At 55.1% G+C, this 22,763-nt stretch overlaps 2 protein-coding genes across 6 annotated transcripts in view; both read left to right on the top strand.

The window, feature by feature from the left end:
* Positions 1-1,091: 1,091 nt before the first annotated feature.
* On the top strand, positions 1,092-9,876 carry LOC108962240 (uncharacterized). Its single transcript, XM_050979852.1, is given in 4 exon segments — positions 1,092-3,552; positions 3,555-3,647; positions 6,881-7,020; positions 7,067-9,876. Coding segments are annotated over 4 exon segments (5,058 nt in total). The 5' UTR covers positions 1,092-1,211; the 3' UTR covers positions 9,551-9,876.
* Positions 9,877-10,231: 355 nt separating this feature from the next.
* LOC103817433 (protocadherin beta-15-like) overlaps positions 10,232-22,763 on the top strand; it is a 40,443-nt gene continuing 27,911 nt past the window's right edge. The window contains exons 1-2 of one of the 5 annotated variants that reach the window (XR_007778727.1): positions 10,232-13,454; positions 22,350-22,578. Coding sequence is in view for 4 of the 5 variants with exons in the window: in XM_050979595.1 (XP_050835552.1) it covers positions 10,314-11,303; positions 20,201-21,652 (2,442 nt within the window). In the remaining variant the exon portion in view is untranslated. The other 4 variants (XM_050979597.1, XM_050979595.1, XM_050979596.1 and 1 more) reach the window with 4 other exon arrangements.

Genomic DNA, 22,763 nt, shown 5'->3' with positions numbered 1-22,763 from the left:
CGGCACGAATTCTGCCTCACAGTACCCGACTGTGCTCAGGACCCCTCGATATCCCCTTCACCTCCGTTTGTTCCTAACAGGTTGTTCCTAACAGGTCTGCTGTGGACATCTCCGTCTTAGCGAGTTTGATTTTGCCTCTAATCCTGTCACAATAAGCCTTGCAAATTCCTCGAGCCCCTCTCAAACACCTCATAATCAATTCGTTCTCTTCCGTGACATTTTTTCTGATAATCCGTAATTTTTTTCTGAGAATCTTTAGATCTTTTTTCTTTTCCTTTATCTTTTACAGAGTTTTTTGTTGGACCTCTGAGGTCTACGTTTCAATTATTCTTTTAATGGCCTGACAATTAGTGTGGTGAGAGCTTTATCTTTGCTATTGTCTCCGTCAGTTCCTCGTTAGCATTTGTGTATCGCGGAGTTTAATTTTGGGGCTTCTGTTTGTTTCCTTCCTTCCGTATAAACCGGCTCTTGGCCATACATCCTAAGGCGGACACAGGACTTCAAGTTTAGCACTTTTTTTCACATAGAAAAGTGTAAAAGTCGGGCGAGATGTGATACCCAGTAAGAAAAGAACAGCATTAGGATGATGTGTCCTAGGACAGCTTTGTCATCCTGCTGTGATTGCGAGCTGTGGTGATAATGAAACTTTTACTTAGGGACAATTCCTTGTCAGCTCTCTGGCACCAGCTCTTATTTTCACTAACTTCTCTGACTCGCCCCACTTGCTAATAGCCCTTTGCTGATGAACAAGTGGAGAAGAGAAGGAAAGTCTCTTCTGTGGCAGTGGAACTCGCCGTGTCTACACAAGGCAAACCAGCTGTGTATGAAGAGCTCGTTGTTGCGAGTTGGGATGTGATGCCCAGAGCAGCGCTCTGTGTGTGGGCAGGGATCCCACTTCTGAGAGAGGAGAGCTTTTACACCGCACCTTTTTTCTCCTCTTTGGCACAAAGAGTGCGGGTTCAAGCGGCAAACCCCGAGCCAGCAGCGCTGCCCCGATGGAGAGGAAATATTCCCCCTTCAGACGCTGGGTGGGGATGTTGGCCGCGGACCGGAGTGTTCCTCGGTCCGCCCCGGCTTTCCAGACACAGGGAGACAAAAAAAACTGTGCGAGTTGAGCTGCTCGCAAAGGAGTCAGAGCACTCGGGGGCTTCCAGATTCCTTCACCCCAGGATTGCTGGCCCACAAAGCTCATTTTCGGACGCTACTAAAAAATGCTGGGAGCCGCCGAGGACTGTGGATGGCGGTTTTGGAGAGCGATGGCCTGTGGGAGACGGAGCGGAGACAGAAAGAGGCAAGTGATCTTGCTTATTCTGTGTGTTTGCGTGTGTCAGAGCGAGGCTGAAACCCTCCGCTACTCCGTGCCGGAGGAAATGGAGAGGGACTCCTTTGTCGCCAATATCGCCAAGGACCTGGGGGTTCCTCTGAGCCAGCTTGCGGCTCGCAAAGCCCGCGTTGTGTCCGAAGGGGACGAGCAGTTTTTCCGGCTCAATCAAAACACCGGAGTCCTGACGGCAAAGGAATCGCTGGACCGAGAGGAGATCTGTCCTCAGAGCGATACCTGCACGCTCGTCTTTAAGATATTCTTTGAAAATCCGTTGCAGCTTATCCGCGGGGAGGTGGAAGTTCGTGACGTAAACGACAACTCGCCCGTGTTCCCGGAGAAGGAGATGGTTTTAAAGATTCTGGAAACAGCATCTCCTGGCTCCCGTTTTCCCCTGGAAAGCGCCCAAGACAAGGACGTGGGCATTAACAGTTTGCAGAACTACAGCCTTGCCCCCAATCCTCATTTCTCCCTCGCTATTGGAACAGCGAAAGATGGAGTAAAAGACCTGGAACTTGTCCTGCAGCGCCAGCTTGATCGTGAAGAGCAGGGAGAGCTGAATTTACTTCTGACCGCCACCGACGGGGGGTCACCACCCAGGTCGGGCACGGCTCAGGTCCGGATCATGGTGCTGGATGCCAATGATAACATTCCTGTCTTCGAAAGGGAGACCTACGAGGTGCGCCTGGCTGAGAACAGCCCCCTGGAGCAGCTGGTGGTCAGAGTCACTGCCGCTGATACCGACGAAGGGTCCAACGGGGAGGTTGGTTATGCCTTTACCCAGACATCGGAGCGATCCCGGCAGCTCTTCCAGCTGAACCCGACCACCGGTGAAATACGAGTAGCAGGCAAGCTGGATTTTGAGGAAACAAAATCCCACAAGATGGTGGTGAAAGCCACGGACGGCGGAGGGCTATCTGCGCACTGCAAAGTACAGGTGGAGGTCCTGGACGTGAATGACAACACCCCGGAGATAGCGCTCACCTCCCTCAGCACCTCCATTCCCGAGGACGCCCCGCCACGCACCGTGGTGGCCCTGTTCAGTGTGCGGGACCGGGACTCGGGAGACAACGGCAGGACGGAGTGTTCCATCGACGGGGACTTGCCGTTCAGTCTCACCCCCACTTTTGATAATTACTACGAACTGAGAACAAACGCGGCTCTAGACAGGGAGAGGACGGCGGAGTATAACATCACCATCACAGCCACGGACTGGGGCAGGAAGCGGCTGAGCTCTCAGGAAAGCATCTTCGTGCAGATCTCGGATGTGAACGACAATCCCCCAGAGTTCACCCAGGAGGTTTACACCATGTCTGTCACGGAAAACAACAGCCCCATGCTCCGCATCGGCAGCATGAAGGCCACGGACGCCGACGCAGGAATAAATGCCCGTGTGAATTACGCACTGGTGAGGCAGGAGGGCAAAGAGCAGCACGAAGTGTCAGTCAACGCTGAAAACGGGGATGTTTATATCCTCCGCCCGCTGGACTACGAGAAGGTGCGCGCCTTCGAGGTGACAGTGCGCGCAGCCGACGGCGGCTCCCCGCCGCTCAGCGCCCAGGCCGTGCTGCACATCGTCGTGCGCGACGAGAACGACAACGCGCCCGTGCTGCTGCACCCGGCCCCCGAGAGCAGCGCGGCCGCAGAGCTGGTGCCGCGCTGGGCACCGTCCGGCTACCTGGTGGCCAAGGTGGTGGCGGTGGACGCGGACGCGGGTCAGAACGCGTGGCTGTCCTACGAGCTGGCCAAGGCCACGGAGCCGGGGCTGTTCCGCGTGGGGCTGCACAGCGGCGAGGTGCGCACGGCGCGGGCCGTGACAGAGAGGGACGCGGCCCGGCAGAGGCTCATCGTGCTGGTGCGGGACCGCGGGCAGCCCTCGCGCTCTGCCACCGCCACCCTCGCCGTGGCACTGGTGGATGGCTTCTCCGAAGCCTATTTAAGGGTGAGCGAGGAGGCACCGGCCGCCGAGCCCGACGGGCCGCTTACTCTGTACCTCATCGGCTCCCTGGTCTGCGTGTCGGCGCTGTTCCTCGCCACCGCGGTGGCCGCCGCGGTAGTGAAGGTGCGGCGGGCCAGGCGGAGCGAGACGGAGACTTTGCCCACGTTCCCGACGACTGCCACGGAGAGCAGCGCGGGCTCCCTGCCCCGCAGCTACGTGTACGACGTCTGCTTCGCAGCCGGCACCGTCAACAGCGAGTTCCGTTTCCTCAGGCCGCTCTTCCCCTGCTTCCCCGCCGGGCTGCCCCCCGGGCCCAGCGAGCAGCGGAGCTCGGTGTGCTCGCAGGATGCGGCCAACCTCGGGGCCGAGGGCGACTGGGCTGCGCAGGTGAGGGACTGACAGGGCCATCGGGCAGGCGGGAGGGAGGGAGGTGTGACAAGCCGTGGGGGCCAGCACTACTGAAGCTGCAGAAGTGCTAGTGGAGGAGTCCCTGGGGTTGGAGGAGATGATAGAAGGGGTCTCAGAACTGCTGGAGAGGCCTCCCAGGAAGATCCAGCAGGGCTCAGCTGCTCCCCAACCATGCCTCTCTGCATCATAGAAGGATAGAACATTTTGGGTTGGAATGCACCTTTAAAAGACGTTAAGTCCAAACCCTCATGCACTGAGCATGGATACCTTCAACTAGATCAGGTTGCTCACAGCTCCATCCAATCTGACCTTGCATATTTCCAGGGGTGGGGCAGCCACCACCTCTCTGGGCAGCTGGGCCCATACATATGCTGAATATTTGTGATGGATCAAGTTTTTGGTGTCACTTCAAAGGGGAGGAGTTAGGCCATGAGAAGGTGAAAGTACAGGTAGAGATGGCCACAATACACAGAGTAGCACCATACAGTTTCAGAAGGCTGCAGTCATAACCCCATACCACTCCAGAAGGCTCCAAGCGTGTGCTCTTCTTGATCTTTAGCCCAGCCTTTTATACCTTTCATGTTCATGCATTGCACCTGTGTGTCCTCTCTACCTTATGGTGGTTGGTCAGTGCACTGGGCACGCCAGGTCTCATTACCTTCAATACTGTTCACCTGTCTTGCACAGCTTGGGCATGAGGCTGGACCGCAGCCCCACTCCCAATCAGCACACACCGTGTGCCTACAGACATGTGGGTCCTGCCCACACACTGTACAGAGCCTGTAAGGACCTGGAGCAGCAACGACACCATTCCTAGGGATACATCCTCCCGGAGGTGGCAGTAGTGGGAATGTAGTGGCCTGTCCAGCATCAGATGGGACTACAGGGACAGCTGTGCAAAGGGTGACACCAACTATGTCCCCTGCACTTCTGTTGGGAGCTGGTGCTCAGTGCTGCCCTGTGCATTCACCAGGGTGGTGGCAGTGCTGAACTCAAGCTGTCTTAAAAACTGCTGGAGGTGGGAACCTCTACCACATAATTCCTTTATGTTTTTGTGACTTGCATGGATAGTGTTGGCCAGAAAAGTGTGGTTATCAGTCAGTGACCTCTTAGTATGGGATTTTGTGGGGACTCCATGGAGAATGTCCAAGGATCCATCTAGCATTTCACAGTAGACAGGATGATGAACATATAAGAGTTTGGAGAAACACAAACACCATCAGGGTCAGTTAATAGTTTCATATTTCATAACCATCACTTGGACTCACTTTACTGCAGTGTCAGAATCACGGTAGCCTTAGGGAAGACAAGGAGCCTTCTTGATATATCAACATTAATCCACATTTACAGTTTGTGAGAAAGTGGTTTCTGTTTGGGGCTGTCAACATTTTGAATTACTCAAAACTCATCAAAGTTTTATAGAGACTCATTAAGGTTTTGCAATAGTACCATTTTGGAGGATGGTTTCTCACTTCAGGTGTTCTTCATTCAGGTCAGAGATCCACCAAGTGCTGCTTTCTCTTTGGCTCCCGGTGGAGAGGAGGGGTGTGACACAGGCACTGGTGTAAGACACATCCTCTAAGCTTCTCGGTGACTCCTGCTTTCCTTCAACTCCATGTAACAACTGCTCTCTCTGTTCTTTGCAGGACAGTGCTCCCTTCTCTGAAGATACAGGGCCCAGAGCTGCAGGCGCAGTTTGCCCTGCAAACAGGGAGCTGGAGCTAAATGTCAGTTCTGAGCAAAACCCTTGGCTCGCCCATCAATAAGAGAAGAGAAAGACAAGTTTGTCCTCACAGGGAAAAGGAAACAAAGAGACCAAACACTTCCCTTTAAAGTACCAGGGAGATGAAGCCTTCTCTGTGAGAGTACTTTCCCCCTGAGCAGTACTTTATTCATGTAGGTATTTTGTAATTGTGCCTCGATGGAGGAGAACTGTGCTGCATGTTGATTACATAATAATAACTTATTATCATAATAATCAATAATTATCATTCAGAATAATGTATAATTTTGAGAATGCTACTGCTTCTACATACTTCGAGAAATACTGAAAACTGGCAGCAGACCTTCAACTTCTTGTTATACCACCTCTTGCGGGTTTCCTTTCGCACTTTGTTTGTTTCTTTCTTTTTATGGAGAGAGCTTTGTAATAATATCTTAATTTTCTGCCATGTATTCAACAACAGGCGAAAAAGATATTATGCAAAATAAAGTGATGCTTGCAAAGGAATTTCTTAGAAAAGAAGCAGAAGCTGTTTACATTTTGAACTGCTGGCATTGGCACACTTGGCATATTTGACCAGGAGTTTACAGGCTCTCCTAATTGTAAACAGTGGGCTTTGAGCCGTGTATTCTTTCTTCCTTTCTTTTGTTGCATAAAGTTGAAAATACTATTTCACGGTTTTTAAAAACCAAGACAATTACAAGTATTGTTTGTGGTTTTTCAGTAAAATAGACGAAACCATTTACAATTAGCTTAGGACACTGTAGAATATAGAGTGTTAAGAAGCTTTCCGGTTTTCTTTCGTCAGTCAGTATTAAAGTAATGTGATAATTCCTATCGTTGAACCATTTTAAAGAGTCAAATGAGTGATGTTAGAAAACAATAAATCTGCTTGGAACTCCCTCGGGTGAGTGTGCTGTCTCGAAATCACTTGCCACAGTCATCGCCGACGAAAAAGCCAACTCTAGAGCAAGACTTCGGGAATAAATCCGTGCATCTGGAGTGGAATTAATGCGGGGGAAATCAGAACGACCTGGGAAATAGGACGGACTCAGAAGTCGGAGCAAGGCGGAGGAGGTTTTTTTCAGCGTGGTTTTTTTCAGCTGTCCATTCCCAAAGGCTCCCAGCAGGAGAGGTCATGAACTGCGGGAACAATCTCTGTCCATTCCGAGAACGACTCTGGAGATTGCTGCCGCGGTTAAAAGACCACCTCACCTGGTGGCTGGACCCCTGTAAGAATATACAGCTCTTCCAGCTGGGCAGCCGGAAAGTCATTTATTCAAAGCGTACACACTGCTGGGAAGGGAGGGGGAACCAAAACAAAAGGAACAGGCCTGCTTTAAATAAACTCCTTTTTGAAGTAGAGGGTAAACAGAGGCATTGCTCATTCAGCCAGTGGCCATACTTTGAATACGGTTGTATGGACATTTAAATCCCTATGCTTTGACCTAGGAAAGGAGAAAACGAGCCGTTAATCTCTGCTTTCCAGGCTTTGCGCTGGGAAATCTTCGAATCCTTCCACAGCTCGGCCGCCTGGTGCCGCTGCTGACCGCGGGAGCTCCGCGCAGCTCCGAGTTCCGCCGCCCCCGCGATTCGGGCGGGCGGGGCTGCACCATCTCGGGCTGCCTCGTTCGGGGTTCGGCAGGCTGTATCGGCAGCTCCATCCAGCTTACAGGAGAGGAGATTGGGTCTCTGGAAGAGAATGGAGCCGAGGAAGAGCGAGGAACCGCTCCCGGGGCGAGCGATGGCTCTGATCCTTGTCCTCTGCGTCTCGGGGATGAGAGCGGAAACCGCTCGGTACTCTGTGCCCGAAGAGGCGGAGAGAGGCTCTTTTGTGGCGAATATCGCTAAGGATTTGGGACTAACCGGTGAGGAATTATTGGCTCGTAAGGCTCGAGTCGTTCCTGAAGGAGAAAAGCAGTATTTACAGCTGAACCAGCACACCGGGGATTTGGTGGTGAGAGAGCAAATGGACCGGGAAGAGCTGTGCGGACAGAGCGAGCCCTGCCTGGTGCGTTTTGAGGTGCTGCTGCAGAGCCCACTGCAGTCCTTCCGAGCTGAGGTAAGACTCACCGACATAAACGATCATGCTCCTGTGTTCCTAAATAAAGAGATTGTTTTAAAGATTTCGGAGTCGACAGTGCCGGGGACTCGGTTTTTGTTGGAAAGCGCTCACGATCCAGACGTGGGGAACAATAGCGTTCAGCATTATAGTATCAGCTCGAACGAGTATTTCCTTGTCTACACCCGGCGGCGGAGTGACGGCGGGAGGTACGCCGAGCTGGTGTTGGATCGAGCCCTGGACCGAGAGCAGCAGGCAGAAGTTGCTTTCAGCATCACGGGTGTGGATGGTGGGAATCCACCGCGGTCTGGCACAGCTTTAATCCGCGTGGTAGTCCTGGATATAAATGACAACAGCCCGGTATTTGCTCGAAGTCTGTATAAAGTCTCCATACTGGAAAATAGCTCCCAGGATACCTTAGTGGTGGTAGTGTCTGCTAGTGATTTAGACTCTGGCATAAACGGAGAAATCGTCTATTCTATAGTTCAAAATTCAGAGGAAAATTTCGAGACATTTAAAATAAACCCAAAGACAGGCCAGATTCGACTCAAAAAGCCTTTGGATTATGAAGAAAAAAAGAACTACGAGATAGACGTCCAAGCCACAGATGGAGGGGGCCTGTCCACGCATTGCAAGGCGGAGGTGCAGGTGAAGGACGTGAACGATAATGCCCCCGAGGTGATCATCACCTCGCTCACCAGCACCGTCTCCGAAGCCGCCCTTCCGAACACCGTGGTGGCCCTCTTCAAAGTGCGGGACCGGGACTCGGGGGACAATGGCAGGACGACCTGCGAGTTGACGGGAGAGCAACCCTTCAGGATCACGCTGCTGGCAGCCGACGCGCACGCGCTGGTGACCTCAGAGACGCTGGACCGGGAGCAGGTGGAGGAATACAACGTGACGCTGCGAGCTCGAGACGAGGGCTCCCCCGCCCTCTCGGCATCCAAATCCCTGCTAGTGAGGCTCTTGGATGTGAACGACAATGCACCCACCTTCACCCAGGCCATTTACACCATGGTAATGAGCGAAAACGAGCCCGCGGGGAGGAGCCTGGGCCGCCTCAGTGCCACGGATCCTGACGCGGGAGAAAACGCCCGCGTGAGATACTCGCTAGTGCCGCCACCGACGGGCACCCTCGCCGCCGCATCACTCGTTTCAGTGGACGCGGAGAGTGGAACCGTCCGGACTTTGCGCCCTCTGGACTACGAGAAGGTGCGCGCCTTCGAGGTGACAGTGCGCGCGGCCGACGGCGGCTCCCCGCCGCTCAGCGCCCAGGCCGTGCTGCACATCGTCGTGCGCGACGAGAACGACAACGCGCCCGTGCTGCTGCACCCGGCCCCCGAGAGCAGCGCGGCCGCAGAGCTGGTGCCGCGCTGGGCACCGTCCGGCTACCTGGTGGCCAAGGTGGTGGCGGTGGACGCGGACGCGGGGCAGAACGCGTGGCTGTCCTACGAGCTGGCCAAGGCCACGGAGCCGGGGCTGTTCCGCGTGGGGCTGCACAGCGGCGAGGTGCGCACGGCGCGGGCCATGACAGAGAGGGACGCGGCCCGGCAGAGGCTCATCGTGCTGGTGCGGGACCGCGGGCAGCCCTCGCGCTCTGCCACCGCCACCCTCGCCGTGGCACTGGTGGACGATTTCTCCGATGCTTTCCACCAGCTTGGTCACGATCCCGCAGGCGGACAGCAGCCGCAGGTGGCCGAGGAGGAAATGCTCACCACTTACCTCATCGCCTCCCTGGTCTGCGTCTCGTCACTTTTCCTCTTGTCCGTTCTGGTGTTAACGGCGAACACGCTCTGCAAAGCTCGCGTCCGGGCAGAACTTCCTCCTCCCTCTCCCAGCTGCTACGCGGACGGAGGTTTCGCCAGCGACGACGTGGGCGTAGGCAGCACTGGCACTCTGTCGCCGGCTTACCGCTACGAAATGTGTCTGACCAGCGGCTCGGGGAGGAGCGAATTCCAGTTCCTGAGGCCCATCCTGCCCAGCCTTCATAGCAATCATGAGGCGGGGCTGGACATGGACGAGGAGCCGCTACGCCGCTCGCAGCCTGCCTGCGACCGGGAAGCCCTGGCGGGGAGCGCAGCCACTCCTCCCTTTTAGCCGCAAGACTGGCCAGTAGGCGTGCGCGGCCAATCCTGAGCCGTGCTGGAACGCACCTCCGTTCCCCGTCCTCAGCCTGAGATTCCCCAGTAGTTGTAGTGCCGTTCCCTGCTGTTATAGACGTATCTCCTTCTTTAGGCCCCAGGCCGGTTTCTCCTGCCGTGGAAAGCGGCTCAGTCCCTCCGAGATCAGCTACTGCCTCATTCTGCCCTGGAAAATCGTTGAGCTGCTCTTGCCGCCGCGTTTCTTGAAAGCTGCGGACGCGTCAATACCTAGAAAAGAGCACACCAGATCGCGAGCTCGGGCAAGGGAACGGAGAAGACTGGAAGAGGACGAGCCGCCGATACGGGTTCGGGATCGCGGGCCGGGCCGAGCGGCTGCGCGGGCTGCAGGCGGCGGCGGCTGCAGTCCCAGCGCGCACCGCTGGGTGGTGCCCTCGGCCAAGGCGACGCCGAGCGGCTGCGGCAGCGGAGGCGGCCGAGCCCGGAGCGCCACAGCCCGAGCAAGCTCAGACCAGACCAGCTCAGTTCGGATTAGAGCCAGCTCTTTTCAGCTCAGATCAGCACAGCTAAGCCAGGCGGAGGTGGCAGCGGCTGCGGCAGCGAGCGCTGCCCCGTGTCACCCGCTGCCGGCACAACCCGGCTGCGTTACGGAGCGCCGGCCGGAATCCCAGACAGCGAGGGAAGGCGCCCGCCCCGCACTTCGCCGCTCTCCGCCAGGAATCGCCCGCAACACCCGCCGCGACACCCACACCGGCCGCGCCATGGCGCTCGCAAGGCAAGTGCTTTGTGTGTCTGCTTTCCTGTGGCTGCCGCTCGCTCGCGCCGAGCCCATCCGCTACTCCGTAGCCGAGGAGGCGGAAAGCGGCTCCGTGGTGGGCGAGCTGGCGGAGGATGCGGGGCTGACGCCGGCGCAGCTCTCGGCTCGCCGCGCCCGCCTGGTCTCGGAGGACGGCCGGCAGCATTTTCGCTTAGAGCGCGCCTCGGGCCGCCTCGTCGTGGCGGGCAGGCTGGACAGGGAGCAGCTGTGCGCCCAGTCGGCCGCCTGCATGCTCCCCTTCGAGCTGCTCCTCTCCAACCCCCTCCAGTTCTTTCGGGTCGAGGTGACTCTCGAGGATATCAATGACCATTCCCCTGTTTTCCCTGATGAACGAGTGACTTTTAAGGTTCCAGAAACTAGTGAGCCAGGCTCTAGTTTCCCACTGGAGGGTGCTCAGGACCTCGATATTGGCAGCAACACAGTTCAGGAGTACAGCATCTCCCCCGAGAACGACTACTTTACTGCATCCTATGGGACTGGGATTTCAGGCAAGAAGTATGTTGAACTAGTCCTGGAAAAGCCACTTGACAGAGAGGAACAGGCAGAGATGAGTTTCAGTGTTATTGCCGTGGATGGGGGCTCTCCTCCCAGGAGTGGCACTGCAGAAGTGAAAATCGTCATTCTGGATGCAAATGACAATGCTCCCAAATTCACACAGGACGAGTACATGGCAAAGATTTTAGAAAACATTCCAGAAAACTCTGTGGTTTTGACTGTTACAGCAACTGATCCGGATGAAAGAGTTAATGGGGACATCTCCTATCAATTCAGCAAGACACTGGGTCAGAGTGACTCAACATTTGTGATTGATCCTAGAACTGGTGAAATTAAACTTACAAAACCTCTGGACTTCGAGGATTCAGACCATCATGAACTCCATGTAAGGGCTACAGATGGAGGGGGCCTCTCAGCAATCTGCAAGGTGTTGGTGGAGGTGGTGGATGTGAATGACAATGCCCCAGAGCTGGTGGTCAGTTCCTTCAGCAGTCCCCTTCCGGAGAATACAGTGCCCGGCACGGTGGTTGCCCTGTTCACGGTCAGGGACCGGGATTCTGGTGCCAACGGGAAGATCGCCTGTGCCCTGGAGGATCAGCTCTTCTTCTCCCTGCAGCCAGCCTATAAGAATTACTATGAGCTGGTGACAGTGAGCGCGCTGAACCGCGAGGAGACGCCTCAGTACGTGCTCAGGGTGACGGCAGCAGATGCGGGCTCGCCTCCTCTCACAAGCACGCACACCTTCACCGTGGACATCTCGGACGTCAATGACAATGCGCCCGTCTTCAACCAGACCTCCTACACGATGTACGTGCGTGAGAACAACGTCGGCACGGTGTTTGTAGGAGCCGTGAGCGCTGCAGATGCTGACGTGGGGCTGAATGCCAAGGTGAGCTATTCGCTGGCACCAGAGCAAGGGCCAGAGCGGGCCCGGTGCTCCTGCATCTCGGTGAACTCGGAGAACGGGCACGTGTTTGTGCTGCGGCCCCTGGACTACGAGCACTTGAGGCAGAGCGAGGTGACGGTCAGTGCCTCTGACGCGGGCTCTCCTCCCCTCAGAGCCAACGTCACCGTCCGCCTTGTGGTGCTGGACGAGAACGACAACGCACCGCTCGTGCTCTACCCGGCCCAGGAGAGCAGCCCAGCCTCCAGCGAGCTGGTGCCCGTGTCGGCCGAGGCGGGCTACCTCATCAGCAAAGTGGTGGCCGTCGATGCCGACTCGGGACAGAACTCCTGGCTCTCCTACCACCTGCTGAGGGCCACCGACCCGGGGCTCTTCTCCGTGGGCCTGCAGAGCGGCGAGGTGCGTCTGAGGAGGCCGGTGACAGAGAGAGACAGTGTCAAGCAGAAGCTCCTTGTGCTGATCAGAGACAACGGCCAGCCCCCGCTCTCAGCCACGGCAGCTCTGAGTGCTCTCCTGCTCAAGGACTTCTCCGACGTGCGCCTCCCACACGCCAGCCCAGCCATCGAGGATCAGGACGCCTCCCTGACCACCTACTTAATCCTTGCCTTGGTCTTTGTCTCCCTTCTCTTCCTCATCTCCACCGCAGTCCTGCTGGCTCGCAAGGTGTGCAGGAGGAAGGAGCTGAAGGCCGGCCATGTGCTCTATGCTGCCGACACCTTGCAGAGCGGCCTGGCCAATGCAGCCGCCGCAGGGACCCTGCCCCGCCCCTATTGCTACGAGATCAGCCTGACAACGGGCTCGGGCAACAGCGAGTTCAGATTCCTCAAACCCATCCTGCCCAGCCTGCCCCCACAGCACTGCGCCGAGGGCCAGGGCCCCGATGAGGAACAGGATTTCCCCGCTGTCCCTGTCAGCACCGAGGACATGGCCCCAGACAATGCTGGCACTCTCTCTGCAGGACAGTTCAATGCTCTTTCCTTCAACTAGCTGGGGCCTGCACAGACAGAGGCTTTGTGGCTCTTGGGAGGTCAGGATCTGTCCTGCAGGATATGAGAATTTTTACTCCTAAGTATATCTGTATTTGCAATTGGTGCGATGAATTTCCTGCAAACTGTATTCCAAAAAAAATCTGCCTATCCAAGAAACAAAGAAGGAAGGAAAAAAGTGAAGGTTTTCTTTCTTAGTTACTAATGTGTTTTGTCTATTTTACTTCTATTTCCTGTAAGCTTTAACTGTGTAGTTAGCACTTACAGCCCTGCTCCTGTTTCTCTTCCTCCCTGAGGAGACAGTTGAACTTTTTATTCTGAGGTTTAAGAAAATGTCTCTTGGTGCCATACAAATCACATTATTACTGAAATGCAAAAAGCCCTTTTTGTGCTTCAGGAAAGCAAGAAGTCATGACTACTGAGTCACAATGTCTTGTGGGCACTAGGCCCTTTCTTCCCAGGGTTCTGGATGTCTCTGAGATGTGAGCTCTGTGTGCATTGCTTTCTTGTTACTATGTTTGTCCATGCAGACATTGAATATCTGCAGACGCGTCAGTCGCGCTGTCTGGTGAAGCAGGGAGTTGCTCCCACCCTGCCATAGCAACACAGGCAGCGCCAGCTCTGAAGGGAATGAGGTGATTTGGACACTTTTGGAACAGCAGTCTCATCTTCCTTATCTTCCTATCTCCTTAGAGTAGAGGTGCAACAAAATGGGCAACAAAATCTTCCTTTGGATTACGAGAAGGGCTTAGGTCTTCTGTCACCTCGGGATTGCTGTGGAAACACAGGAGCGCAAACAGTGGTAGGGTAGACTGTAAATGTAGAGAGTTGTAGAAACACGTTCTTTGTCATTGAATGCAGCGAAGGAAAACTCCACAAATACTAAAAGAGTATTATTGGCATGAGGAATAAAGAAGAACTTAAAAAGAGACATTGAGATTGGTCTTTTAAATGTTGTTCTTGAATCCCAAGACCTCTTGATGGGGCTAAAAACTGTCCATGAATGCTTTTCTGTGTTAGTGTCAGAGTATCTGCTTTCCCATGCTGGCCATTTCTCCTCTGAAATGTACTGAGCCATTTGCTCTAGAGGACTGCCACCCCATCTAGAATAACTGGTTGTTTCAAGGATGTCTGTGAGGCATGAAATATTCTGAACACCTCCCTCACGCTGTGATGTTTTGAACTTAGACAGTTTAATATTATAAATTTCTATAATTGTGTGATTAAAAAGTGAAAAAAGGTGTTAGACTGAAATAAAGAGAGCACTCTGACTCCTTTTGTGGCGACAGAAGTCTTTTTAGAGACGTTCTTTCTGGGAAAGCCCTCTCAAGACTTCCCAAAATTCTGGGAGTTGACTTCTCGATGTGTCCCTTGACTGCAGCAATGTTGGTACAGTTCCTGCGTGTGCATGTGAAGCCACTACAGTCTTCATTGGCATACCCGTTATGTCCCCATGGCCCTATCCCTGTGTGATTTCTCCTACTGAGGAATGAAGCTATTCTCACCTTCTCGGCTGAGCCTCGTCTTTAAGCTGGCCTGGTGAAGGCCGCGTTCCGTTGCTGGCCCCCGTGGGTCCCGGTGGGTTCGGGATCGTGGGCCGGGCCGAGCGGCAGCGCGGGCTGCAGGCGGCGGCAGCTGCAGTCCCAGCGCGCACCGCTGGGTGGTGCGCTCGGCCAAGGCGACGCCGAGCGGCTGCGGCAGCGGAGGCGGCCGAGCCCGGAGCGCCACAGCCCGAGCAAGCTCAGACCAGCCCACCTTAGAGTCAGCTCAGTTCAGTACAGCATAGACCAGCACGGAGCAGGCGGGCGGAGGTGGCAGCGGCTGCGGCAGCGATCGCTGCCCCTTGTCACCCGCTGCCGGCACAACCCGGCTGCGTTACGGAGCGCCGGCCGGAATCCCAGACAGCGAGGGAAGGCGCCCGCCCCGCACTTCGCCGCTCTCCGCCGGGAATCGCCCGCAACACCCGCCGGGACACCGACACCTACACCGCCCGCCGCGGCCGCCTCCGCGCCATGGCGCTCGCAAGGCAAGTGCTTTGTGTGTCTGCTTTCCTGTGGCTGCCGCTCGCTCGCGCCGAGCCCATCCGCTACTCCGTAGCCGAGGAGGCGGAAAGCGGCTCCGTGGTGGGCGAGCTGGCGGAGGATGCGGGGCTGACGCCGGCGCAGCTCTCGGCTCGCCGCGCCCGCCTGGTCTCGGAGGACGGCCGGCAGCATTTTCGCTTAGAGCGCGCCTCGGGCCGCCTCGTCGTGGCGGGCAGGCTGGACCGGGAGCAGCTGTGCGCCCAGTCGGCCGCCTGCATGCTCCCCTTCGAGCTGCTTCTTTCCAATCCTCTCCAGTTCTTTCGGGTCGCAGTGATTGTGAAAGATATCAATGACCATTCACCCGTCTTCCCCGAGGATCGAGTCAGTTTTGACATCCCGGAAACGAGCGAGCCAGGTTCACGTTTCCCGCTGGAGGGTGCTCGGGACCTCGATATTGGCAGCAATACAGTCCAAGCATACAGCATCTCTCCCGAGAATGAGTACTTCAGTGTCTCCTATGGAAGTCGGAGTGAGGATGACAAATATCTTGAACTGATCTTAGAAAAGCCACTAGACAGAGAGGAGCAGAAAGAGATGAGTTTCAGGGTTATTGCCGTGGATGGGGCCTCTCCTCCTAGGAGTGGCACTACCCAAGTCCACATTGCAATTATTGATGTAAATGACAATGCTCCCATCTTCACAAAGGAGGTGTACACAGGGAAGGTTTTAGAAAATATGCCAGAAGGGTCTGTGGTTCTGACTGTTCTGGCAACTGATCCGGATGAAGGAGTTAATGGGGACATTTCCTATCAACTCAGACAGGCAGTGGGACAGGGTGACTCAGCATTTTCAATTGATCCCATAACTGGTGAAATTAAAATCACAAAACCTCTGGACTTTGAGGTAGCAGAGCATCATGAATTCCGTGTGAGAGCCAGAGATGGAGGGGGGCTCTCAGCAATCTGCAAAGTCTTGGTGGAGGTGGTGGATGTGAATGACAATGCCCCAGAGCTGGTGGTCAGTTCCTTCAGCAGTCCCCTCCCCGAGAACACGGTGCCCAGCACGGTGGTTGCCCTGTTCACGGTCAGGGACCGGGATTCTGGTGCCAACGGGAAGATCTCCTGTGCCCTGGAGGATCAGCTCTTCTTCTCCCTGCGGCCAGCCTATAAGAATTACTATGAGCTGGTGACAGTGAGCGCGCTGGACCGCGAGGAGACGCCTCAGTACGTGCTCAGGGTGACGGCAGCAGATGCGGGCTCGCCTCCTCTCACAAGCACGCACACCTTCACCGTGGACATCTCGGACGTCAATGACAATGCGCCCGTCTTCAACCAGACCTCCTACACCATGTACGTGCGTGAGAACAATGTCGGCACGGTGTTTGTAGGAGCCGTGAGCGCTGCAGATGCTGACGTGGGGCTGAATGCCAAGGTGAGCTATTCGCTGGCACCAGAGCAAGGGCCAGAGCGGGCCCGGTGCTCCTGCATCTCGGTGAACTCGGAGAACGGGCACGTGTTTGTGCTGCGGCCCCTGGACTACGAGCACTTGAGGCAGAGCGAGGTGACGGTCAGTGCCTCTGACGCGGGCTCTCCTCCGCTCAGAGCCAACGTCACCGTCCACCTTGTGGTGCTGGACGAGAACGACAACGCACCGCTCGTGCTCTACCCGGCCCAGGAGAGCAGCCCAGCCTCCAGCGAGCTGGTGCCCGTGTCGGCCGAGGCGGGCTACCTCATCAGCAAAGTGGTGGCCATCGATGCCGACTCGGGACAGAACTCCTGGCTCTCCTACCACCTGCTGAGGGCCACCGACCCGGGGCTCTTCTCCGTGGGCCTGCAGAGCGGCGAGGTGCGTCTGAGGAGGCCGGTGACAGAGAGAGACAGTGTCAAGCAGAAGATCCTTGTGCTGGTCAGAGACAACGGCCAGCCCCCGCTCTCAGCCACGGCAGCTCTGAGTGCTCTCCTGCTCAAGGACTTCTCCGATGTGCGCCTCCCGCACGCCAGCCCAGCCACCGAGGATCAGGACGCCTCCCTGACCACCTACTTAATCCTTGCCTTGGTCTTTGTCTCCCTTCTCTTCCTCATCTCCACCGCGGTCCTGCTGGCTCGCAAGGTGTGCAGGAGGAAGGAGCTGAAGGCCGGCCATGTGCTCTATACTGCCGACACCTTGCAGAGCAGCCTGGCCGATGCTGCCGCCGCAGGGACCCTGCCCCGCCCCTATTGCTACGAGATCAGCCTGACAACGGGCTCGGGCAACAGCGAGTTCAGATTCCTCAAACCCATCCTGCCCAGCCTGCCCCCACAGCACTGCGCCGAGGGCCAGGGCCCCGATGAGGAACAGGATTTCCCTGCTGTCCCTGTCAGCACTGAGGACATGGCCCCAGACAATGCTGGCACTCTCTCTGCAGGACAGTTCAATGCTCTTTCCTTCACCTAGCTCAGGTCTGTACAGCCAGAGGCTTCATGGCCCGTATGGGGAGCGTATCCAGTCTGCAGCATATGGCAATGATTCTGCCAGAGAAAATTTGTTCACAATTGTCCAGGTCATTTTCTGCCAATTCTTAATCAGAGTAAAATTTGTTTTCTTCTCCAACAATACCATTAAGAATAAAAAGATATTCAGATTCAATCCTTCAGACAGTAGTATACTTGATCCCTCTCACAACCATTTCTGATAGTTTTTAATAATGCACTCCCATCTATCCTTTTGTGTCTCTTGCTTTCAGACCTGACTTTTGACTTCCTATTCTTTCTTATAGCTCGTTGGTACTGTTGCGTAGATGAATCTCAGACTTGCTGATATGACACAAAGCTCTTTTCCTAGAAAAGCGAGGTAGTTCTGAATTTTGTTTCATGATGTTCTATTAGCATGAGCCTTTTCCTCTCTGGGGTTTTAGATGTCTCTGTTTGAGATGTGTGGGCTCTGTCTGTTACACTTTCTTCCCAGTAGGTCTGTCTGTATGGCCATTGTGCATCTGCAGATGCTTCATTAGTGCTGCCCACTGAATTTTTGAACTTGTTCCATCTAGCCATTGCAATGAAGGCAATTCCAGCTCTGCATGAAAGTAGACTGGGGTTTTGATCCTACCAGAACGGAGCAGAGCACTCCAAAACACAGTAGAGCAGCAAAAAACACAATGATCTCTTTCTTTGTCTTATAAGAGTAGGTTTGGTGTTCTGTCTCCTTGGAACTGCCTTGGAAATATGGCAATGTCACATTAACCTGTGCTTGGACAGGCTATAACTATACAGAGTCATTTAAAATTATTCACTATATTTGTGGGCATGATAATTCCACGTGTCCATCAAAGAAATTTCTGAGGGTAAAATCAAGAACTTGAAAGTTTGAAAGCAACTGGAAAAAAGTACTTTGAGTTTTGTTTCCTCATTCTTTTTACAGAATTCTATATTTTACTTTAGGACTAGAAATCTGTCCACAAATTACTTTCTCCATATGTGTTAGAGCATTTGCATTCTCCTTTTTTCCCTTTACCCTGCTCTCAGAGCTGTGTTTGAGCATTACCTTCCCTGTTCCTCTAGAGAACTGCCACCACATCTAGAATAAGTGACTGTTTGAATGATGTCTGTGATGCATGAAATACTTGGAAAGCTTGTCACACTCTGTGGTGTGCTGAAGTTGTATAGTTTAACGACGTAAATTGGTATGACTCTGGGTTTAGAAACTGAAAATTTTGTCAGACTGAAATAAAGACAGCAGCCAAGCTACTTTCATGGTGACATGGTCTTTGCAGGAAAGACCTGACAAGAAATATTTAAGTCTGCTATTAACTGTCTCATTATGTCCCACGTCTGAAGCAATGTTGGGTGGGTACAGTTCCTTAGCATGGAGTTGCAGTGCGGAGAGAGTTCATTGGAATGCCCGTGCTGTCACCATCGTCCTATCTCTCATTTCATCCTGCATAGTGATGAGGCTCTGTACGTCTGGGCTGAGCCTCGTCTGTAGGCTGGCCTGGTTAAGGCCGCGTTCCGTTGGGTGGCCCCGGGTGTCCCGGTGGGTTCGGGATCGCGGGCCGGGCCGAGCGGCAGCGCGGGCTGCGAGCGGCGGCGGCTGCAGTCCCAGCGCGCACCGCTGGGTGGTGCCCTCGGCCAAGGCGACGCCGAGACCGGCTGCGGCAGCGGAGGCGGCCGAGCACGGAGCGCCACAGCCCGAGCAAGCTCAGACCAGCCCAGCCCAGCGTAGCTCAGCCAAGCTCTCTTCAGCTTAGACCAGCACGGAGCAGCCGGGCGGAGGTGGCAGCGGCTGCGGCAGCGATCGCTGCCCCGTGTCACCCGCTGCCGGCACACCCCGGCTGCGTTACGGAGCGCCGGCCGGAATCCCAGACAGCGAGGGAAGGCGCCCGCCCCGCACTTCGCCGCTCTCCGCGGAGAATCGCCCACGACACCCGCCGCGACACCGACACCGCCGCCGCATCCACGCCATGGCGCTCGCAAGGCAAGTGCTTTGTGTGTCTGCTTTCCTGTGGCTGCCGCTCGCTCGCGCCGAGCCCATCCGCTACTCCGTAGCCGAGGAGGCGGAAAGCGGCTCCGTGGTGGGCGAGCTGGCGGAGGATGCGGGGCTGACGCCGGCGCAGCTCTCGGCTCGCCGCGCCCGCCTGGTCTCGGAGGACGGCCGGCAGCATTTTCGCTTAGAGCGCGCCTCGGGCCGCCTCGTCGTGGCGGGCAGGCTGGATCGGGAGGAGCTGTGCGCCCAGTCGGCCACCTGCATGCTCCCCTTCGAGCTACTCCTCTCCAATCCCCTCCAGTTCTTTCGGGTCGAGGTAGATCTGGAGGACATCAATGACCATTCACCCGTCTTCACCGAGGAACGAGTCACTTTTCACATTCCGGAAACGAGCGAGCCAGGTTCTCATTTCCCACTGGAAGTGGCTCGTGACCTCGATATTGGCAGAAACGCAGTCCAGGCTTACAGCATCTCGCCCGAAAATGAGTATTTAAGTGCGTCCTATGGAAGTCGCACTAATGGTGACAAATACCTTGAACTTGTATTGGAAAAGCCACTAGACAGAGAGGAGCAGGCAGAGATGGATTTCAGTGTTATAGCCGTAGATGGGGGCTCTCCTCCTAGGAGTGGGACCATCGAGATCTCTATTATCATTCTAGATGCAAATGACAATGCTCCCATATTCACACAAGAGCGTTACATTGCAAAGGCGTTAGAGGACATGCCAGAAGGCTCAGTGGTTCTGACTGTTAAGGCAACAGATTCAGATGCAGGAGTTAATGGGGACATCTCCTATCAGCTAATCCAGGCCGTGGGAGAGAGCGATTCAACATTTGTGATTGATCCCATAACTGGTGAAATTAAAATCACAAAACCTCTGGACTTTGAGGCAGCAGACACTTATGAGCTCAGTGTGAGGGCTAGAGACGGTGGGGGGCTGTCAGCAATCTGCAAAGTGTTGGTGGAGGTGGTGGATGTGAATGACAATGCCCCAGAGCTGGTGGTCAGTTCCTTCAGCAGTCCCCTCCCCGAGAACACGGTGCCCGGCACGGTGGTTGCCCTGTTCACGGTCAGGGACCGGGATTCTGGTGCCAACGGGAAGATCGCCTGTGCCCTGGAGGATCAGCTCTTCTTCTCCCTGCGGCAAGCCTATAAGAATTACTATGAGCTGGTGACAGTGAGCGCGCTGGACCGCGAGGAGACGCCTCAGTACGTGCTCAGGGTGACGGCAGCAGATGCGGGCTCGCCTCCTCTCACAAGCACGCACACCTTCACCGTGGACATCTCGGATGTCAATGACAATGCGCCCGTCTTCAACCAGACCTCCTACACCATGTACGTGCGTGAGAACAACGTTGGCACGGTGTTTGTAGGAGCCGTGAGCGCTGCAGATGCTGACGTGGGGCTGAACGCCAAGGTGAGCTATTCGCTGGCACCAGAGCAAGGGCCAGAGCGGGCCCGGTGCTCCTGCATCTCGGTGAACTCGGAGAACGGGCACGTGTTTGTGCTGCGGCCCCTGGACTACGAGCACTTGAGGCAGAGCGAGGTGACGGTCAGTGCCTCTGACGCGGGCTCTCCTCCCCTCAGAGCCAACGTCACCGTCCGCCTTGTGGTGCTGGACGAGAACGACAACGCACCGCTCGTGCTCTACCCGGCCCAGGAGAGCAGCCCGGCCTCCAGCGAGCTGGTGCCCGTGTCGGCCGAGGCGGGCTACCTCATCAGCAAAGTGGTGGCCGTCGATGCCGACTCGGGACAGAACGCCTGGCTCTCCTACCACCTGCTGAGGGCCACCGACCCGGGGCTCTTCTCCGTGGGCCTGCAGAGCGGCGAGGTGCGTCTGAGGAGGCCGGTGACAGAGAGAGACAGCGTCAAGCAGAAGCTCCTTGTGCTGGTCAGAGACAACGGCCAGCCCCCGCTCTCAGCCACGGCAGCTCTGAGCGCTCTCCTGCTCAAGGACTTCTCCGACGTGCGCCTCCCGCACGCCAGCCCACCCACCGAGGATCAGGACGCCTCCCTGACCACCTACTTAATCCTTGCCTTGGTCTTTGTCTCCCTTCTCTTCCTCGTCTCCACCGCAGTCCTGCTGGCTCGCAAGGTGTGCAGGAGGAAGGAGCTGAAGGCCGGCCATGTGCTCTATACTGCCGACACCTTGCAGAGCGGCCTGGCCAATGCAGCCGCCACAGGGACCCTGCCCCGCCCCTATTGCTACGAGATCAGCCTGACAACGGGCTCGGGCAACAGCGAGTTCAGATTCCTCAAGCCCATCCTGCCCAGCCTGCCCCCACAGCACTGCACCGTGGGCCAGGGCCTCGATGAGGAACAGGATTTCCCCGCTGTCCCTGTCAGCACCGAGGACATGGCCCCAGACAGTGCTGGCACTCTCTCTGCAGGACAGTTCAATGCTCTTTCCTTCAGCTAGCTGGGGCCTGCACAGAATGAGGCTTCATGGCTCTTGGGAGGTCAGGATCTGTCCTGCAGGATATGAGAATGTTTCCTCCTGAGTATATCTGTATTTGCAATTGAATTTCCTGCATATTCTAATCCACAAAAATATCTGCCTATCCAAGAAACAAAGAAGGAAGGAAAAGAAGCGAAGGTTTTCTTTCTTAGTTACTAATGTGTTTCGATTATTTTACTTCTATTTCCTGTAAGCTTTAACTGTGTAGTTAGCACTTACAGCTATGCTCCTGTTTCTCTTCCTGCCTGAGAAGACAGTGGAACTTTTTATTCTGAGGTTTAAGAAAATGTCTCTTGGTGCCATACAAATCACATCATTACTGAAAAGCAGAAAGCCCTTTTTGTTCTTCGGGAAAGCAAGAAGTCATGACTACTGAGTCACAATGTCTTGTGGGCACTAGGCCCTTTCTTCCCAGGGTTCTGGATGTCTCTCTCTGAGATGTGAGCTCTGTGTGCATTGCTTTCTTGTTACTATGTGTGTCCATGCAGACATTGAATATCTGCAGACACGTCAGTCGCGCTGTCTGGTGAAGCAGGGAGTTGCTCCCACCCTGCCATAGCAACACAGGCAGCGCCAGCTCTGAAGGGAATGAGGTGATTTGGACACTTTTGGAACAGCAGTCTCATCTTCCTTATCTTCCTATCTCCTTAGAGTAGAGATGCAACCAAATGAGCAACAAAATCTTCCTTTGGATTATGAGAAGGGCTTGGGTGTTTTGTCACCTCGGGATTGCCTTGGTAACACAGGAGCACAAACAGTGGTAGGGTAGACTGTAAATGTAGAGAGTTGTAGAAACACGTTCTTTGTCATTGAATGCAGCGAAGGAAAACTCCACAAATACTAAAAGAGTATTATTGGCATGAGGAATAAAGAAGAACTTAAAAAGAGACATTGAGATTGGTCTTTTCATTGCTGCTCCTGAATCCCAAGACCTCTTGATGGGGCTAAAAAGCTGTCCATTAATTATTTTCTGTGTTAGTGTCAGAGTATCTGCATGTCCATGTTGGCCCTTTCTCCTCTGAAATGTACTGAGCCATTTGCTCTAGAGAAGGACTGCCACCCCATCTATAAT

The sequence above is a fragment of the Serinus canaria genome, chromosome 13 (assembly GCF_022539315.1).
Source record: "Serinus canaria isolate serCan28SL12 chromosome 13, serCan2020, whole genome shotgun sequence".
In the NCBI taxonomy this organism is placed as follows: Eukaryota; Metazoa; Chordata; class Aves; order Passeriformes; family Fringillidae; genus Serinus; species Serinus canaria.
This window is presented reverse-complemented; position numbering and strand designations above follow the sequence as displayed.